Here is a 20,922-nt window from a genome sequence, read left to right as displayed (position 1 = left end):
CTGAGCTGCGGACAAACCAAAACCCTTTAAATCCCCATATCTGTCATTTGGTTGTTAACTACAAACACTGTTGATAATTGATTTGTGATTTTATTTATACTTCTACACATGTCAAATATAGATCACTCAGAACAGGAATTTTAACTGGAATTTTACATCAAATGGAATTTCACATGATCACCATGGTTCTATTTTCACAATAAATGTCTCAAGATTTTGCCTACGCAACTGTAGAAAATGCTAAGCATATTTTTTTGTGAGCCATCATTCAGACTAGAACTTTTATTGGGCCTCCAGTTTTACATGTGTAACAATTAAGGAAGATTTGATACAGAGGTATGTCTGTGTGTGTGTGTGTGAGAGAGAGAGAGAGAGAGAGAGAGAGAAATAGACTTTTCTGTATTTTAGAAAGTATACAGTATGCATAGGAAGTTAATCATGAATCAGAAAGTCAGCATGTTTTTCCTATAGCTATTATGTACGATAATGGCTGTAACACGTCAATCTTTTCATCTCTTCATCATGTTGTGTATTTCTGAAGCAGAATGCATTCATTAAAGAATATAATGATGAAGAAAAATACACAGATCTAGTACAAGTAAAGGTACCTCTTTCTCATTAACTCATTTTAAAAGTAAAATAAATATTGTTCACTAAAAAGAATGAAATAAAAGCTTTCTATGTTGATAAATGTTTTCAGAAAGGTAACAAACTAATAAATGAAAAAATATTAATGGAAAAAACATTCAACAAAAGTATACTGAAGTATTTCTGCTGCCACAAATGCTCCTGATAAAGCTCTTGTGTCAGCTATGTCTAGGTAAGGCATTGGTTTTATTCAAATGTTTTCATCTGCTGATCAGAAGATTATCAAATTAGAACCATAGGACTTTCAAACATCCTCAACTGCCTGTTTTCCTCGTGACATTTGCAAAAAGAAAACTCGCTCAGTGAGCCTGCTAATATGATTATTTTCACCAGATTCATTTTTAACAGAGTATTGAAGGTGTTCAGGGGAAATGCAATGGACAGCTTACATTTCTGTTGAAAATGTAGTATAAAGGAAAAGCAGCAACAAGGATTATTACTGTATTAATTCACCTCACTGGATTTTTGTAATGAGTATGCCAATTAATTCTAATTATACAGAACAGAATTAGAGATTTTTCTCTAAATGGTGATGCTATTTTCTATGCGGCTTGGACACAGATAAAGGTACTGTAGTTCTAGTCCCTCATTCTGAGCCATAATGTGCTCCTCCAAGACTTTCAGCTCCTTTCTGAATGTGTCAAATACCTTCAAAGCAGCAGGCTCAGTAAAGTACTGTTCCACATACTGCCCCATTGGGATCTGAGAGAAAGAGAAAAAATGAGATTTTACAGTGACCATTATGCTTAATGATTTAAGGCTAATTTTAATGTTTGATGGGGAAAAAAAATATTTTGGATTTGCATGGTCTGATATTTCATGTTAATCCATTATTCTCAGTTTGTGTTGCACATTTATATTGTATTTTATGAGGCAACAGCAAAGTCAGCAACGAGGCAAAGTTGTGACAGCCAGCACTGTTGACCTACTGCGTCTGGTTGTGCCCGGCCCAAATGCCACGTGATGGCCATCTGCACACAGGACTGGCTGATATCAGGGAGTGTGTCCATAATTAAGCCCATGGTAACAGCATCCTTGTCTCTTGGTGGGGGCTGCCGCATGGTACAGGGTGTATTGGGTACCCATGCACACCAATCAAACTACAAGAAAGAAAGATCAAAAGTGATCATATAGATTATAAGTAGCATACTTTCTGTAAACGATAAAGACCCCATGTGTTTTGTAGCAACCTGGTTTCAATGTAGTAGTATTGTGAATTTTGGTTCTTAAACTTGATAGGATGGTGTTAGATACCTGTCCGTTGTTGGTGGCAGCATGTTGTGCTGTACTGGTGAAGATCACCACATTCAACAGGGTGATCAACTCTTCTTTGCTCTTCAGCTCACTGGCTAGACCTAACACACAAGAAAGGTCAAGGGTGTGATCTATGAAGCTTGTTTGTTCATAGTGATGCTACACATAACAGTGATAGTTTATTGGTAGATTATTGGAAACTATTTTGAAAGCTTTTTGTGTTTTAGAAAATATACAGGCATCTTGAGCCATGTCATGTTTTCACTTTGGACTTCCCCTGGTGGCCACATGGGGGCACTGTGACTTTATCCATTTTGTTCTTTGATATTTTTCTTTTCCTGTTGTCTCATATCTCATCTCATCTTTAATAGTTAGTAGGTGTATATATCCCTCTGCTGTCAATGTGTGTCTTTTGTTGGTTTTTACCTGTATGTGTGTGTTGTCAATGATTTTCTGGATAATTTATATTGTCAAGCCTGCACATTCAAAACTTACCAAAATGAGGCACATCTACAAAGCCCTCCGTAGCCACATCTTTAATCCAAGCCTGAAGTTCTGCATCCTTTTCCACTTCTCTATCACTCTTGTAGTACAGGGAAACTATTCCTGAGACAAAGCTGAGAGAAAAGGAGCACTTAAAGGGTTAGTTCTCCCAAAAATGAAAATGATCTCATAATTTACTCTCATGCCATCCAAGATGTGTATGACTTTCTTTCATCTGCAGAACACAAACAAAGATTTTCAAAAGAATATTTAAGCTCTGTAGGTCCATACAATTCAAGTGAATGGGCACCAAAAAATTTGAAGCTCCAAAAAGCACATAAATGCAGTATACAAATTAATCCCTAAGACTCCAGTGGTTTAATCCAAATCTTCTGAAGCGATATGGTAGGTGTGGGAGAGAAATATTTAAGTCCTTTTTTATGATGTCTAGAAAATGTTTACTGCACAGCTACATTTACAAGAATTAACAGCACTGAATGGAAGCTGGAAGATTACTTTTGAATCACATCCCACAACATCAAGGCATGGTTCCTGTAGAAATAGCCTCTCAGTTTAGTAACCCCTCTGTCCAAGAAGTCTAATTTAGGCTGAAGGGAGCGATAGGTCAGTACTTTATACTCCCTCTGTGCCAGAATCAACAGTCCTTCTCCACCTGTTGATACCACCTAAAAAACACAATTTAAGTCCAACAGAGTGAGTTAAGTATACAAGTATTAAGCAACAAGCCCTGAACAACCAGTAAACACTATGGATTTTCTGAAAAATGTAACCCTATAATGCTGCCTGTATCAAATTTGATATGCTATTTTCTAAGACCTGTGTATCATTAATCAAAATTTTGCAGAAAATCATGTTGTCTGCAATATACTAGATGTCTTCTGCAACCTGGTGGACGTTTCTGGACATTTCTTGATGGAAAAATATTTTTTTTAAATTTTCAAAAATGTCTGCTTTTGTTTTGCATGCACTTGGTTTTTTATGTGAAATCTTTGCTGATTTTAATAAAGTAAAAGTGACAGTAATTATTATATTATTACTGATATTTTAAAATGAGTATTTGCTGAACATAAGCAACTTGTGCTTGGTTCAAAGCCCATTGAAATACATCTATCAAATATGATACAACAGGCTTTTGAGGTATATCTCTCAATCACTATTAGATTCCATTCATGCCTACCACAAAAAAAAAAAAAAAAAAAAAAAAAATCACAGAGCTTTGAACATTTGGACATACTTTTTATAAGATATATTAAAAGTGTGAACTAATATTTCTGTGTATATTAATATATGCAGCCTGCTCTGTCATTATAAAGATCTCATTATTTTACATTAGAAGCTATTATGATGTCATCTTACCATAAGTTCCTGAGACCCACTGAAAAAAGTTTTACAATTTCCATTTTTAAATGTCAGTATAGTATTTGGTGCATAAAATGCATATGATAAAAATTGTTTATTGAAAAAAGAATATTTTATTAATATTGTATTTGATGTGCTGAGTTGAACTGTGATACATTTCAATCCATATTTATAGACCAAAGAGAGGAAGTTGTCGTGGTCAAACTCTCAAACATTTGGTATCTCTGAAAAGCCCAGGGAGTCCTCTGATAATACCCCAAGAATTAACACTGTAGCATGTATGAGCTAAAAAAAAAACATAAATAACAAATGTCCTACAGATTTCTTTTTATAGGTTTGTATTGTTTTATAGTTTTTATAGTTACTAATGGTACTAAAAACAGTTTAATGTAAAAAACAATTCGTCAGGCTTAACAGGGTTAAGCTAAGGGGTATATTGTAACATGTTATGTAGTTATGTACAGTAGTTTGTGACGAGTTAATTTCAGGAGGTGATTGGAGCCTACAAAAAAAGTAAATGATAAAAGGTAGAGTTTTAAAATTGTGTGTGTGTGTGTGTGTGTGTGTGTCTATTTGCCATTTTTGTGGGCTTTGATGTTTAAAGATGTTCACCCTTTTGAAGATGCCATCTGGTGAGATGAGCTGTGTTCTGCCACGAATGTTAATCTCAAGTGTATACCTCAGGTGGGGAGTCAACAGCTGCATGGAGAAAAAGAGTGAGAGAGTGAGAAATAAGTAGTTAGTAGGAGATGACCATTAACAAATATAGTACAACTGGACAGCTTAATAAATAAAGTGATTTTAATGTGTTATTACATGGCTCTCTGGAATACTTGATTCTGACTGGTCAGTTTTAGAATTCTGCAGTCAAATATTTTTGTATAATGAGTGCTAAACTGTATAATTGACCGTAGTCCTAAGAAACTGGTTTCTTAAATTAATGTGCATAGATGTCTTCCATATCACCTCATGGTAAATTTCGTCTCACATAATAAATATAAATGTACACTGTAAAAATTGGTAACCTTCTATTGTTACCTTAAGGAGCTATTTCTACCTGATCTAACTCTTAAAATGTGTTTTGTTTGTGTAACCTAATGTAGTCAGTTTAATTCATGTTAAATAATATTTTTGACTTGAATCAAAACGATTAATTATGTTACCACATAAAGATTTTTTTTTTTCAGTGAATTTATGTAAAACTAAAATCAATATTTCATGTCCATTTATTTACTTGTAGGTAGCCATGTAATAAGGGGAATCTAAAGTCAGCCGGTCATAATTGTTACAAAATAAACCCAGAAAGGGGGATCAGGACCCAGACCAGAAGCATTTACTTTATTACTTTACTTTACTCATTATTTAGTCTATTTTTTTATGCTTTGATTCAAATCATGCAGTAAAACATGCAAAGGTCTCTTTCCTAAAGAGCACATCCTGTAGACTTTCCCTAACCTTATATATAGGGTGAACAGCAGGTAGGTGTCGCAGTGTGGCCACACAGATCACTTCAACCACCAAGTGTGTACGTAGCAGGTGTGATAACACTTGAAAAATCTGGAACTCAGCATGACGAACCCATATCTTAGCCAATAACCAGGTCAGAGGTGGATCACTAGGAAGGAATATGGGTGTGTCCTTATCAGGTTTCTGCTCAAGCTGAAAGAAAGGGGGAAGGTCAATCAGATATTTTTTCTGATTCCTCATAGTCAGTTCCAGGAGGCCCCCAGCACTGCACATTTTAAGTATTTCATTAACCTGAAAACCCAAATCAGGTTTCACAGGACACTCTACTTATGAGCTGAATGATGTGTGTGAGATTCAAAATGTGCAGTGATGGGTGGCTGCCAGAAGCAAGACTGGAAACGTTGCATTCAATTTTGATTCATCTCAGATTATTATGATGCCAGATTTTAGTCACAAGTGAACACAATTATAGGCAACAATTTAGTGTGAATTTCAATACATTCCTGACTACTAGTTGCCATAATTTTCGCAGTAATTTTTACAGTTGTAGTTGTACAGTTTACACTCACTGAGCACTTTATTAGGAACACTATGGTCCTAATAAAGTGCACAATGTGGTCTTCGGCCGTTGTAGCCCATCCACCTCAAGGTTCGACGTGTTGTGCATTCTGGTATGCTTTTCTGCTCACTACAATTGTGAAGTGGTTATCTGAGTTTCTGTAGCCTTTCTATCAGCTCGGACCAGTCTGGCCACTCTCAGTTGAACTCTCCCATCAACAAGGCATTTCCATCTGCGGAACTACCGCTCACTGGATGTTTTTTGCAGCATTCAAAGTAAACTCTAGAGACTGTTGTGCGTGAAAATCCCAGGAGATCAGCAGTTACAGAAATACTCAAACCAGCCCGTCTGACACCAACAATTATGCCATGGTTGAAATCACTGAGATCACATTTTTTCACATTCTGATGGTTGATGTGAACATTAAGTGAAGCTCCTGATCCGTATCTGCATTATTTTATGCACTCAAGGTCTCGCTCAAGTCAAACAGGATGAAGAAATGTTGTGAGTAATGCAACTCCGATTTAAGTAAAGAAGCACAACAAATAAGTTGCCCTGCAGTCAGTTTTACCTGTATGGCAATAGGAATGAGGCCTTTTTCAGGGTGCTCATACAGTAAGCAGAGTGGGGCAGCTATGTGCTGCTTCTGGTCTCTGATTACATTAGCAGGAATCCCATCCAATATAGCATGATCAACCAGGAATATATTTCCTTTCTTTAGTAGAAGACACAAAGAAACATGAGATTCACAGTCGTGAAAAAACAACAACAACTCTGTAACAGTATTATTGCTGTAACAATATTATATACAATATAACAAAGCACTTATCAATGGTGCACACCAAACTCTCACCTTGAGTTCCTCCTTCAGAGTGGTTGTAGGAATCAGAGAGGACTGCACCATGTCTCCAGTGACAGGAAAGTTAGAGGGCAGCACTCTGCACTTCTTAATCATCCGTGGATTTGAGCCATTGAGGAATTGGTAACCAAAAAATCCATCATCTCTCCAATGCTCCATGGTGTATTCTAATCAGAATATTAATCACAAAGTCATGTTATTCATTTAATAACATTAATACATTAATGTGTATGAACCGTTAAAAAGATACTGATCTTTAAAATGATCTACAACATAATTAGAAACTATAAACGAGTCTTGGTTCATTCATAGTAGCAATTTTGTCCATGATTTAATTTTTTTTTTTCAATTAGTTGAAATTACTTTGGACAGCAGTGTAAAATGTTCTGGACTGTTGCACAAAGTCAGTTAACAGCTGTAATTACAAGCTTATTAAAATAATACTAAACAAAGTCAAATACAAAGAAAAAACTGAACCAGAAAGTTCTGTAACAAGGATTAATTCAGTCAAGAGGTGCAGAAGAATCCTGAATAAACTGGACATTGAAACTGCATGGACAGGTGTGGGCTTAGCCTACTGTAACTTGTTATTTGAAATAATGTTACAGGTATTCAAATATGCCAGTGTACAATTTCCATATAAAATGAACAGCATTTATCTGTTTTATGTATGGTCAGGTTGAAGCAGAACATAACAGTGGTTAGAAATTTCTCTGCTTTTATCCAAGACAAGGAGTCTTTGACATACAGCTGAGATGTTACATAAACTCTTTTCAGACTGAGTGACATGTTCTGGGAGAGAGCTTAGAGAGAAAGAAGCAATTTCCTGAAAATCATTAAAAGTAGCTGAATACTTGGGCAATTTGCATATTTTGTTAATTTATGTGGTAAATAACTTGAGTAATAAGGGGAAAAAATGTTGAAGGACAGAACAAGCAACTGTACCAGCTACAGGGCTTCTTAACTTCCAGAAGATCCTTTTGAAGTCATCCAGGTCATCCCAGGACTTTCCAAACTTTATTGCCAGTTTTTTCAGCGAGAGCTCCAAAAGTCTAAGAGGCAAAAGGGAGGAATAATGGTTTGGTGGTTTGATAAATGGATCGATTTATGGATGGATGAATAAATTATGTATGGATACAGGAACACAACTTGTTTAAGCACCTTAAAAACCTTAAACATATCAACGGCCAATTAGTAATTTTAACAAGATCTGATTGCAAATCAGCTGCAGGTAAACATTAAACAATCACTGAACACAGGAGGTCCATGTGTTCTTATACCAAAAAATAGCAGGATGCCAGTTTAATGATTACAGTTAAATTAAGTGAATTTCAAAGCATGCTTAGTTATTTCAATAGTAGTAGTAAAGGTCACTAACACACATTGACACCTTAATTGATTTGCATTTTTACTCACGCAAAGTGCAGGGATCCCACAAAGTCACTGTGCTTCTCGTTGTCGAAGCGGACATCCTGGGGGAGGTCTGCCTCTGTCTTGGAGTCAATGCATTTTGGAATGCCAGGAGCCCATGCAAACCATCTGAAAGGAGAGGCATAGAGTTCAACAGGGACTCATGGTAAGTACATTTCTTACAATGATTGGAATGCAGTGATGTTTAATCTATGTAAACTCCAAGGAGACCTGTATGTTTTCTGCCTCTCCTGAAGCTCAGCTTTTCTGTGAGCTATCTCCTGTGGCAAGGAGTCCTCACTGAGCTTTTTAGCTATGAGAGAGAGAGGAAATGGAGAAGAGGTTTGAACCATAGCATCATCTTGAATTTTCAGATCAAGCTGCCTAAGCAGCTAAAATGAACATTTCAGATACTGGAAAACTGACCTGTGCCTTCTCTTAGCTCTACCATTACTCCATCTCCCACTAGCCAGCGGTAACAAGGGAAAGTATGGCTGAATATTTCACCAGGTACACTGACTTTCACATAACGGCAGAACCAGTTATCCTCCACCCAGTACTTTTTCTTCTCCAGTCGCACCAGTATCAGGCGACCCAAATCAGCATCACTTCTGACTATGTAATCATCCACCTTCAAAAAGAAAGAAAAAGGAGAAAAGAATGATAACATGCACAAGATAATGTTAGTTTGAAAAGCACTTTTTGTGAGGCAAACATAAATGAGGAAGAAGCTTGTAGAATACAACAAAATACACTTTAAATGGATTTAGGTGCTTGTCACTTCCTAAACCCACACAAACATATACATGTTCACTCACCGCGCCTCTACAGAAGTCCAAGCCTGGATTGTCCAGCACTGTTCTCTCACTCTCTCCTTTCTCCCCAACCAGAGTCACAAAGATATAGTTATTGGTTCCTGAATATTCTGAGGTACCTGTGGCCACCGTCACTTTGTACTCCATCTGCACACACACACAAACTCACATTAATGTCGACCAAACTGTTTTATACTTAAGCTATTTTGCAGAGCAATCTCTGAAGCTTTTCTTTGCAGAGTTCCATGAACCATCTAAAAGCAATCTATTTTTACTCTGTGGCCAAAAGTATGTGGACACCTAACCACCACACCCAGATAAGCATTTAATTTCAAAACTATTGTCATTCCAAAATGCATTGATTCCAAGACAGAGGCAGACCTCCCCCAGGATGTCCGCTTCGACAACAAGAAGCGCAGTGACTGTAGGATCCCTGCACTATGCGTGAGTAAAAGTGCAAATCAGATGTTGCACAACTATACTGTTTAATTAAGGTGTGAATGTGTGTTAGTGTCCTTTACTACTACTATTGAAATAAATAAGCATGCTTTGAAATTAACATTTAACTGTCATCATTAAACTGGTATCCTGCTATTTGTTGGTATAAGAACGCATGGACCGGGTTTCGCCCAAGGCACCATACAAGCTAGAACCGCCACTGGCTGATGCGCATGTGTGTTCTCGAGTTGATTGACAGGCAATGTCTGTATTTAAAGGCTGAAGATGTAAGGCAGGACTTCCTTTTTACATCCGTTGACCGTTGGGCATTCCAATTTCTCCCATTCATTTTTATAATAGTGTCCCATCCCTGCTAAATAATCTCTGAACAGAATCAAGAGTGGGTCTACAAAATTCCAGGAATTTAATCTTGTGAGCTTCCCTGTGGTTACAATACTTACAATATAAACTATGAAAGTAAAGAGAGCATTGTGGTGTTCACAATAGAAAAAATAAAACGAAAACAGCACTGCAAAAAATAATTTTCTTACTGAGTGTTTTTGTCTTATTTTCCAGTAAAAATATCTTTAAAACCAAATTTGCCAGTGAGGTAAGAAAAATACATTTGTTTTCCCTTTGAATCAAGCATGCCGTGGCACATGGCAATTCAGCCAGCACTGAAGAGGTGTCATGTGTAAGAGACCTAATGGAATGACAGCGGATACATCTTCAGTGGAAGAGTTCTCCCCAGTTTGAACTGAGACAGACACTGAAGAATGGCCTCACTCGTGAGGTGCGCGCACCCGCTCGTGGAGTCGAGGCAGACTCCCAAAAAGGAGATTTGTTGGCTGAGGGAGAGCATGCTCTTCCCCCAGTTCACATTGAAGCCCAAGCTGTTTAGATGTTGAAGCAGTAAGTCTCTGTGCTGGCATAACAGAGTCTCTGATTGTGCCAGTAACAGCCAATCGTCGAGGAAGTTCAAGATGCGCACGCCGCTCAGTTTCAGAGGGGCGAGTACCACATTGATGCGCTTTTTGGGCTTGACAATTTGGCACAACCTCTATCACGCTTTTCACAAGGAGATTGTGTATTTAGGCTTGTAACACTAGCGCATCTTCAGATGAAACCGTGGAAGACAGAATACCATTGAAACGGAGTGCCCCGTGTGTGAATTGGATTGTATAACCATGTTCGATTGTTTTTTGCACCCATTCTGAAATACCCGTTAGGGCTCGCCACGCATCTGCATAACAGGACAGAGGGCAATTTGGTTTTCTCACTGTATGATATAATGTGTCGCTCACCACTTGCCCACTTGCTTTGAAGAGGAAAAGGGCTCTTTATTGAGAATGTGTTTTGTGTCTCTGTGGCAGGGTGGAGGGCAGGGCCTGGTCATGATTCCGCACACCCGGCCCCTAATTAGGCTGATGAAGCCCGAGAGGGATAAAGGCGACCGGAGACGGCAGTGCGACAGAGAGAAAGTTACGGGCAGCTGCCCGACACCTGTGTGTGTGTGTCTTTTGGTTCAGTTTCTCATTAAAATATTATTTATATCGTCAAGCCGGTTCTCGCCTCCTCCTTTCCACTGAACTGTGTTACACTGGAGCTGAAATCCAGGAAGGAGAAGGGATGCGCTGTAGTAGAGTCCTCACCATTACCATCCACCCCAAAGGAGCAGCCGCGGCCATCCTCCGGGGGATGGAGGAGCCTGGCCGCCTGAGAGCGGAGGAATGGCCGCCGACCATGAGGGGAGGAGGGGCTCCTAACTGACCACCTGGAGCAGTCAGGGCTGCTGCCAGTGGCGGAGGAGACCCCTACCAGCCGCTGAAACGTGGCGGGGTCTGAGACTGCCGACCGCGAGCGGGGAGGGGCTCCTGGCCAACCGCCTGGAGCAGGAGGACTGCTGCCAGGGGTGGGGGAGACCCCTTCCGTCCACCGGAATGTGGTGGGGCATTCCATCCGCCAGGGGCCGGAGAACTGCTCCGATCTGCCCGGGGAGGCGCGGCTGTCGTCCACTAGAAGGTGGAGGAGTGGCCGAGGACCAGGCTACGGCATATCGGAGAACCGGCTTGTAAATTTTTTTTTTTCTCTCTCTCTCCTCTCTCTTTCTCCCACTGCTGCTCCGTGTTGACCTTTCCCTCTCTTTTAAATATTGTTGTGGTTTTAAATTGGTACGGTCACTGTTACAGTGTGTAGGTATCGCATTTTTTGTTGTTATTATTGTTTCCCTCCCCTTGTCCCCTCCCTGATCCAGGTAGACGGGGATGACCTGCCGGCAGACGGGGAAGGGTGCGCGCCAGGACTTGGAGAGTTCGTTATGAACTACGGGGAAAAATGGGGCAGATTTGTGGAAGGCGGCCTCTTGACAGCATCCAGACTGCAGGAACCATTCATCGAGGCGAGACTGTTCAGGTTCCTCTGGGGGAGACCACTCAAGGTTAAGCTCTTTGACCACCCTTGTAAGGACATGGAGCATCTCCCTATCAGTGGCAGCAGCATCATCCACTGACCACTTGCCTGATGCAGCGAGAGACATGACATCGTCATTATCATCCCCAGCGTCATAACCGCTGAATGAGATGAGGCAACGTGCTCTTTCAGAGGGCTGGAGCTCATCTTGCACGTAGCGTATCAGAAAGCATTCGCTTTGTGGAGATTGAGGGGCTCGCGGGGTGTGTGCTGGCATGAGGACCACCTCAAATTGGCTGATCTAAATGTTGGATGTGCCTCTCGCAAAAGGAACACTTACGGAACGACATCTTTAAAAACACGCAAACATGTAAGTGACACTTTTAGATATATAAATATATAAATAAATATATATTTATATTTAAATCACACAATATACAATATTCAATATACAATTGCTTTTTTTAAGGATACACAACACCTGCCGAATTGCTGTGGGGAATCAGGATGCTGAGGCCGTTCATCAGCAAAGCGTCAAGCAGTGAGGCAGAGTGATGTTCGCTAGAGCACTGCAGGGGAGTGGAGAGTCTTCTCATTGCCGTGAACATTCCGCCCGCTGACTCGAGTATATCGACGGCGAAGGGTAGAGGGCTTCTAGACAAGAGATGATCGCTGTCTTGAATGAAGAAATTCTGAGAAAATGGTGTTTGTGCACCTGTTTTTATAGCGGACAGTTTCGTGCCAAAACAGGCGGGGCTCAAACACCATAGCCAATATTAGAATATTGGCGTTATTGCAGAGAGGTTTCAACTAGATAGTCTAAGAAGGCACTCCCCATATGCGTTAATAAATGCAATGTCATGTGTACTGAGTCGGAATGGACTATAGTTATATCATACTTATATATTAATATATACTGTAATATATTAATACTGCACTGTAAGTGTTGGGTCTGTGTGAGTCACCTAATGACAGCTGTGCCCCCCCCACTTTTAAAATGACTTCTACGCCCTGTCTGATGCACTTCTCGGGCAGCAAAACAGTAGGTTCTTTAGGTTTGCATGCGAGAAGTATGAATAGATGCCGAATTTACTTCATCCGGAGATTAGGGTGTTGACCCGTGACCCAATTATATGACGTAATAACAACAATCGTGGAAATGATCCACCTGGTTTTGTTAAACAGGTACCATTTAAGCACAAGGAACAACTTTCTTGGTAATTATATGAGTTGAAAAGAGCCGTCTAACTCGCGGTTCTTTGCCGTTCTTTTAAATCCAGCGTTTTGAATGTGACGTTGTCTCAGCTCCTGAGGGATTGTGGGATCGTAAAGTGTCCAGTTGATGCACACCTCAGAATCTTACCGGAAATAGTAGGTCATCCGGGCATTTCTCACATTCGGACATACTACTCAACTGGCATACTGTTTTTATTTTTTGCATGCTATATAGTAGGGAAGTATGGTTATTTGGACGCAGCGTAGGTCTCAACACTATCTTTGGAGGGCTGTATTTTGGAAAAAGGGGGCCTGTCTCGTGGAAGTTCCAGAATGGCTAAAATTGCTTACAGCATGTGAGGTTATCCTAACTTTAAGATGCTATTTACGGCGATTTTTTGAAAGTTTTTTTTATTAACGTTTCTTGAGAACAATGATTACTTTCTTAAAAACTTTTATCGGGAATACAAATATTTTTCTTAAGTTGGAAATTAAGAAACAAAAATTGTAGTTAAGAGAGATGTCTCCTAAAAACCCAACTGATTAACAATGCTGCAATGCGGAGGTCATGTGATGCCATTTGAGGTTCGGACGTGTGAACGGCAAGCTCTGTGCACTTTGCTAGTTTTTAACACTATTAGTGACATAAACCAGTGAGATTTGATACACTGTGTTCCATAACTGTAGGATGACAATATGTCAAAGAATTCAAAATCCTTGGGCTCTGGAGACATTAAAAGACACTTACGTGCTTATGCTGACACCCCCAAACAGGCCCCAAGCCAGAGAGTCGATTTGGTCAGAGAAATGAGGGAAATTCAGCGTGAGATATTGAACATGTTGGCAATGCTGACGAAGGTCGTTGCTGACTTGGAGGATCTTGTTGTAATACGTCGATCGATCACTGCCATGGAGACGAAATTCTCTGAGGTAGGTACAAGAGTGGGGGATGTCGAGAAACAGATCGATTATCTGTAGTCATTGGAGAGGGAATTATCTGCTAATCCGCTAGCGACCAAGGTGGATTTAGAGCGTGTCTGGGAGAAGTCTAGGACACGGAGAACCGTAGCCGGCAGAATAACGTCCAAATCGTCAGAATTCCTAAGGCCGAAGAGGGGCAGGATATGGTGAAATTCCTGGATGGGCTCTTTCCGAATGTGCTTGACATAACAGGCCATAAGCTGGAAATCGAGCGAGCTCACAGGGTCCGGCTCAGCGATCTGCTGAGGGAGACAGTTCCGAAATTTCTGAGATCATCCGATAAAGATCTTGTATTACGTGAGGCGAGGAGTAAAGGCTTTTTTTGGAAGAACCACAGCATTTTCTTGTTCCCAGACATTGCAAATTCGACAAGAGAGAAACGTGATCAGTTCAAGGAATGCAAGATACACTTACATCAACGGAAGTTCGCTTTTGCACTGATATTCCCGGCCAAATTGAGAATAGATGCTAAGGATGGCAGTAAAACATTTGCATGCCCACAGCAAGTGATGTCCTTCATAAAGTTAATGGAGTAAGTTATTTTGTGGTACTCACTTTGCAGCCGAGTGGACCGACTCACTGAAAATTCACTTGACTGTCGAGGAAACTGAGCGCTTTTTTTGTTTTCTTTTGTGCTGGTTCCTCCTAGCGGCTGGAGTTTGTTTTGTGGAGTAACACTCCTTCGGGACAGTTTGTGGATGAATCTGCACGCTCTGTGTGCTTATGCCTCCTATTGGCTGGAGTTTCACCAGACTTGAGTAATCTGACGGCAAAGTTGTCGCGGGGGCTCTCGTAGGCGTAGATGGACTGTTTGAGTTTAGTGGATGGACACCAGTTGGCGCTGTCATGCGCGAGGTTAATGTGCACATTTTTCTTTTTTCTGTTTGTTTGGTTCTGGGAGAAGTTCGGGGTTTGATTGTTGCACTAATGTTGGAATGTGGTCTTTTTAATTTTGTTTTTGACACACAATCAATTTTTTCTCATATATCAAAATGTCAAATGTTAAAAAGAGTGGATTGTCTCTCTCCACGTGGAATGGGAATGGGTTGGGGCACCCCATAAAAAGAGGGAAGGTTATTTCTCTTCTTAAGTGTAAGAAATATGATATAGTGTTCTTCAAGAAACACATCTTTCCCTGCAGGGAGCTGAAAAATTTGGGAAGATATGGGGTGGACATGTTTTCTTTAGTGCTGGCTCAAGTAAGAGCAGGGGAGTCATTACACTGATAAGTAAGCATCTACAATTCAAATGTCTCAAACAGATTAAAGATACATAAGAGTCATTGTTTTAGCAGAAATTCTCTAGAGCAACATTGACACTTCACTGGATGTGTAAAAATTTTGGTCTTACAGATACTTTTGAACCCATCTGGTAGGGACTATAAATTTTTTTCATCAGTCCATAAGATTTAATCTAGAATAGATTTATTTTTAATTATATATAAGCCCCTCATTTCATCTGTTGTTGATTGCTCAACTGGAAACATTTTAGTCTCAGATCACGCCCGGTTGTGTTTGGAAGTGTTGCCAAATATGGAAAAAAGGAAATCATATAGTTGGCACTTTAATGTATCCCTTTTGCAAAATCCTGAATTCCAACATATGTTAAAGGCTGAAATCAATGTTTATACGGAGACAAACTGGTCCTCAGTATCCTCTGTGGGCGTGCATTGGGAGGCACGTAAGGTGGTTCTTAGGGGCCGGATCATACAGTATGCCTCATTCACCAAAAAATCCAAAGCACGAGAACTCGTGGAGTTGGAAGGGAATATTAAAAGTGCAGAGGCAGAGCTGAAGTGCCAAATGTCGTAACCATTAGCAGCCGCGATAAGAAAGGAAGATGATTTTCCAGGGGTGGTGGCAGGAGGTGTGGCGTATAAGCTTTTGCTTTACGCAGATTATATTTTATTATTCGTCTCTGACCCTACCAGATCTATGCCTTGTCTCCACAGAATTATTAATTCCTTTTCTAGTGATACAGAGTTAATTGGTCTGAATCCGAAGCTTTGGCTCTGACAGCGTACTGCCCGCTAACGGTTTTTCAGCCGGGCACTTTCCAGTGGCCCAAACAGGGCATTAAGTATTTGGGTATTTTATTCCCAGCAAATTTGTGTGAGTTAATTTTGACCCTTTAATAAAAAGTTTTCAAGCGATGTGGGCAGGTGGGTCTCATTACATTTATCTATGATTGGGAAGGTTAATGTTATTAAAATGAATTGTATTCCAAAAACTACCAGCTACAGTCCCTCCCTATAGATGTCCCCCTCTCTTATTTCAAGCAATTTGATAGCATAGCGAAGTCCTTCATTTGGAATGGTAAACGTCCCAGATTACATTTCAGTAAATTGCATAGGCCGATTGACAAAGGTGGGCTAGGCCTACCCAAGATTTTGTTTTATTATTATGCATTCGGTCTCAGACATTTGGCTTATTGGTCACTTCCACCTGAGAGAGCTCCTCCCTGGTTTTGTATTGAACAGGAAGTTCTTGCCCCTATTTCACAATTGCAAAGCCTTTCTTTCAAACTAATCTGAGAAGTTAAGTTACACCCCGTTATCGCGCATTTGCACTCGGTATGGACAAAAGTGTCCGGAGTGTTTAATTTGCACATTTATTTAAATGTTGCCTTGAGCATATGGCTGAACCCAAAATTATGTATTAATATGTCCCCTTTCTGCTGGTCAGAGTGGATTGTGAGGGAGGTTAATACACTTGGTGACCTATATGAGAATGGATTGTTGAGATCCTTTGAAAATTTGGTTCAACATTTTGGGATTCCAGTTCTTTAGTTATTTACAGCTACGCCATCTGCTCTGTACTAATTTTGGGAGTAGTATACACCCCCCTAAAGCGGGAGATACTCTGGGAGTAGTGATTACTGCTTTTGGAAAAGGTTATGAGGCATCAGTGTATTACTCCCTGCTAATTCAGAGTCTGGGGGATAAAGCTTTAACTTCTATCAAGAGATTATGGGAGAAAGATTTAAACTTGGTATTGGAGGAGGGAGTGTGGGCTAGGGTTCTAAAAAAAGTCAAGTCTGCATCTAGAGATGCAAGGGTGCGCCTTATGCAATTCAAGATTTTACATCGATTTTATTGGACCCCCTCTAGATTGTATAGGCTTGGTCTTAAAGACACACCCACCTGCTGGCGATGCCAATCAGAAGATGGAGACAAAACCCATGTTTTTTGGTGGTGTGTTAAGATCCAAGAATTTTGGTTGAAGGTTCAGAGTTTTATGTGTGATGTATTGGGCACTCAAATTTCATTTTGCCCCAGACTCTGTATTTTAGGCAATGGGGCAGTCATCAATATAGGGGATAACCTAACCAGTCCTAACCAGTGTTATGATCGGCAGACAGATTGTTTTAAGGGGATGGAAGTCGGCTGGAGTGCCCTCATTTCAAGAGTGGTGCACTGAGATGGGGAGGGTGGTGGCTTTCAAGGAAGTGTTATGTAGAAGGCTGGGGAACTTGGATTCGTTTGATGGGAAATGGGGCAGATATTTGGCATTCATGGAGGGCTCTCAGGGAGGGTCAGTGGAGAGAGAAGTATAGTTTTAAATGTGTGTGATTTTTTTTTTTTGTGTGTGTGTGTGTGTGTGTGTGTATATATACTCATGTGTGACCACAAGGATGTTTGTTGAGGGTCAGGGTGGGGTTGGGGATTGGGAGGGGGAGGGGTTATAGTGGAGGTTAAATGTTGATGCTGTGAATATATGTTTTGCTTTTCTTTGTTAATTGTATGAATCAATAAAAACTGTTAATCTGAAAAAACAATGCTGTAACGCTAGCATTTGTGCTACAGGTGTTCGATTAACAAAAGAGAGTATAATTTACTGCGAAATCGGAGTTGAAGTGTTCCGCACAAGTTTAAGTTGGAAGTCTGACTTCAAGTGGTGTTCCACTACACTTTTCCTTGAAGGAAGCTGGAAATTCTGACTTTCTGAGTTGAATGTTTGCAGCATAAGAATGTTTTATGAATCCGGCCCCTGAATCTTAGAGATCATTTGCATCTTATCTGTTTGTAATTACTGTTGTTTCCATAATCTAATTTAGTTTGAATTTGGATCCTCAACTCATTTCTGTTATGCTCTCTTGTAACTTTGGGAAATGTGGAGAAATTTGTTTTTAATAAACACTCTGTCAACTGATTGAAACTCAGCTTTGACTGCATTGTTCATACTGGTCTGTCTTATGTCTGTATTCCTATAAACACACAGAGTATTAGTATAAAGAAATTAACTATATGCTAGTTTGTGTAAGGTGTTGGATACCAGTACAGTTCTGATGTTTGATACACAAGGTCAGCTGTTCAGTATTTATGAATACAAATTTAATAAATTATTGCAGATTAAGTGCTGTTTTATGTAAATTTTAGAAACATATCCTATTAAGGTGGGGTGTGAAAGATGTGAAATTCTGCAAGTATGTGATATCAGTCAAGCAAAGTAATCTGTCATTTCACCACCCAGCCATGATACGCTTGATAAAATAGACGTAAGCTTGGTTTCACAACAGCAATTCAGACCAAGCCATTTTTAAGTCTGTCTGACAACCTGCAAATAAAACTCTCATGTGCCATTCTACTAAGTTAGCACAAGTGTATAAAAATTATATTTTTTTGCATGGCCTGAACACTTAGAAGAGTTATGGGAGGCAAGTGTTCTTAAAGCAGTCAGAGATAAGCAACATATCCGTAACATAAAAAATTGCCCAGAGTTTTAATCGCTAAAAGTACACGTACGTGCATATCCAAGACATCTATTTGATGTGTGTGTCTACATCTGGAAGACGTATTCTTTAGGTTGTTTGCTCATCTGCAATATGTCAATAAGACGTTCCTCCCAGATGTCAATATGACATTCAGCAGGTGTCTTTGAGACGTTTATTATTTAAAATGTTTGTAAATCTAATCTTCTGAAGATGTCTAGCAGATGTTCATTAGAATGAGATGCCTTCCAGATGAAACACTCTCAAACAGACATACCAGAGATGTACGTGTGGTATCTGAGATTATGTTGGCTTGACAAATATACTGTTGAAAAACAGTAAAAAATAAATAAAAATAAAAAATACTGTTATCCTACAGACATTCTTTAGGTTTTTTCCAGAATCCCTGAAACAAGACCAAAATGATCAATTGTAACTCCTCCTTGAGCTTTCAAACTACATGCACCAAATTTGGCAAAGACAATCAGACTGTTCTTAGTGTACTTAGTTTGCTCGCTCTATCTATCTATCTATCTGAACTTTTCAGAAAAGCCAAAACATTAAAGTCAAGCCAACATTAAAGTTTGTTGCAACAAACTTTACCTATCAAGTTAAATTTATTATTCCAATTCACAAGATTCAAAGTAGAAGTTTTTACCACTGAACCCACCTGAAGAGAACTAATCATAAAATTAACAGTAACACTTTACAATAATGTTACATTTGTTAACATTAGTAAATGCGTTAGGTAATCATGAACTAACAATGCACAATGGTAAAATACATTGTTTATTGCTAGTTCATAATTCATTAACTTATGTTAACTTATACAACTTTGAATTTTAAAAATGTATTATATGTTGAATTAACATTAACAAAGATTAAAAAGTGCTGTAAATGTATTGTTCATTATTAGTTAATGTTAACTGATGTAGTTAACTCATGGTAACAAATACAGCCTTATTGTAAAGTGACTCTCACAACTTAATATAAAAATAAAACTCATTAAAAAATTGTAAGTAACTAATTTTTACACTTTTACACATGCTATACTATCCAATAAGAACTGGACAACCAAATCTAAAGCATGGTTACCTTTTTGTTGTGAAAAGATTATATTTTGCTTGGTTGCCCCTTCTCTGCTTTTACAGATGTTCCTCTGTGCTGCAGTTATTCTTGCCTCTTCACCAGTTCACTATCTTTTTTCTTTTAAGCAGCTTCAGTTTCCTCCTTTCATGTTAACCTTTTGCACACCCTGTTGTACACAGAATATTGAGCTGAACTGCAGCCTGCCTCTGCCCCTTTTCAGCCCATCAGACAGATGTTTGCTTTGAAATGTCCTGTCTCCACTGGTCTCCTCCCCCATACCTGCTATCCTAGATCCCTCCCTTCCCCCTCTCCGACCAGTTCTCTATCCATCAAACACTTTTCTTTAGACTGATATTTTCTCTCCCTTTGTTTATTCATGTGCTTTGCTCTCCAGTTCAAGGAAGTGTCTAGTAACAACTCAGAAAAACCATGAGGCTTAACAGGATATTTTATGTGACCTGAACAACCACATTGAAGCCTGTCAGAATCCTCCACAGTAACACTGTATAGGAATCAGGCAGCATGACCACATTTCAACAGGGTTCTAACAAAACCTTGTTTATCAGCCAGTCAAGAGGTCATCATGTTACAGTTTGTCACTGTAATTAGTTTATTTTTACTACTGCTGAACTACACACAAAACTTTCCCTTTTTAACAGGGTACTGGTACTGGCAAATACCAGGTTGCTGGCCTCTTGAAAGGCAGGTTTCACCTATTGTTTAGCTGTGTGTTTCATGTTATTTAATCACCTCTCAGACTGATCCAGAATATCTATTAATATGGCAATGAGAAAAACAAATTAGGTTGATGGTTATAAACATGTATGACTTGTGTAACCATGACAAATGCTATTTGTATTTAACAGATACAAACCATGTCATGTAAAGATTAATTTCTTTGGGTAAATTCCTGTGTGTACACATGTTGCTCCTTTCCTGTTTGCAAAAACAGCTTGAAAAGCAATTTGTATGTTTTTAAGGAAGTGCATTACACATGTTGTTGCATGTGGACACAGTCTTATATAAAGGCAGGGTGCTATGGGAAGTAAAAGCTGGTAATGAGCACTAATAAAGTATAGGCCTACACATATAGATTTCTCTGAACTAAATACATATAAATCTTAAAACCATTTTGCAAAATAAGCTTCATACAGGACTGTGACACAAACAACCTCGACTAGTCCAGTGATTCCTAGGGATATACG

At 39.4% G+C, this 20,922-nt stretch overlaps 1 protein-coding gene across 1 annotated transcript; it reads right to left on the bottom strand.

Moving 5' to 3' along the window:
• Nucleotides 1-70: 70 nt before the first annotated feature.
• LOC127413609 (polyunsaturated fatty acid 5-lipoxygenase-like) lies at nucleotides 71-19,972 on the bottom strand. The gene is made up of 15 exons (XM_051650889.1): nucleotides 19,724-19,972; nucleotides 8,879-9,022; nucleotides 8,487-8,691; nucleotides 8,292-8,373; nucleotides 8,067-8,189; nucleotides 7,596-7,702; nucleotides 6,645-6,817; nucleotides 6,363-6,506; nucleotides 5,221-5,424; nucleotides 4,378-4,464; nucleotides 2,902-3,071; nucleotides 2,398-2,519; nucleotides 1,903-2,003; nucleotides 1,578-1,748; nucleotides 71-1,350 (listed from the first exon to the last, which is right to left on the bottom strand). Exons 2-15 carry the CDS (start codon nucleotides 9,020-9,022, stop codon nucleotides 1,171-1,173), a joined length of 2,013 nt encoding a protein of 670 aa, XP_051506849.1. The 5' UTR covers nucleotides 19,724-19,972; the 3' UTR covers nucleotides 71-1,170.
• Nucleotides 19,973-20,922: the final 950 nt, after the last annotated feature.

The sequence above is a fragment of the Myxocyprinus asiaticus genome, chromosome 2, assembly GCF_019703515.2.
Source record: "Myxocyprinus asiaticus isolate MX2 ecotype Aquarium Trade chromosome 2, UBuf_Myxa_2, whole genome shotgun sequence".
NCBI classification, from domain to species: domain Eukaryota; kingdom Metazoa; phylum Chordata; class Actinopteri; order Cypriniformes; family Catostomidae; genus Myxocyprinus; species Myxocyprinus asiaticus.
Note: the sequence above shows the minus strand (reverse complement) of the source record. Positions and strands in the feature narration are given on the sequence as shown.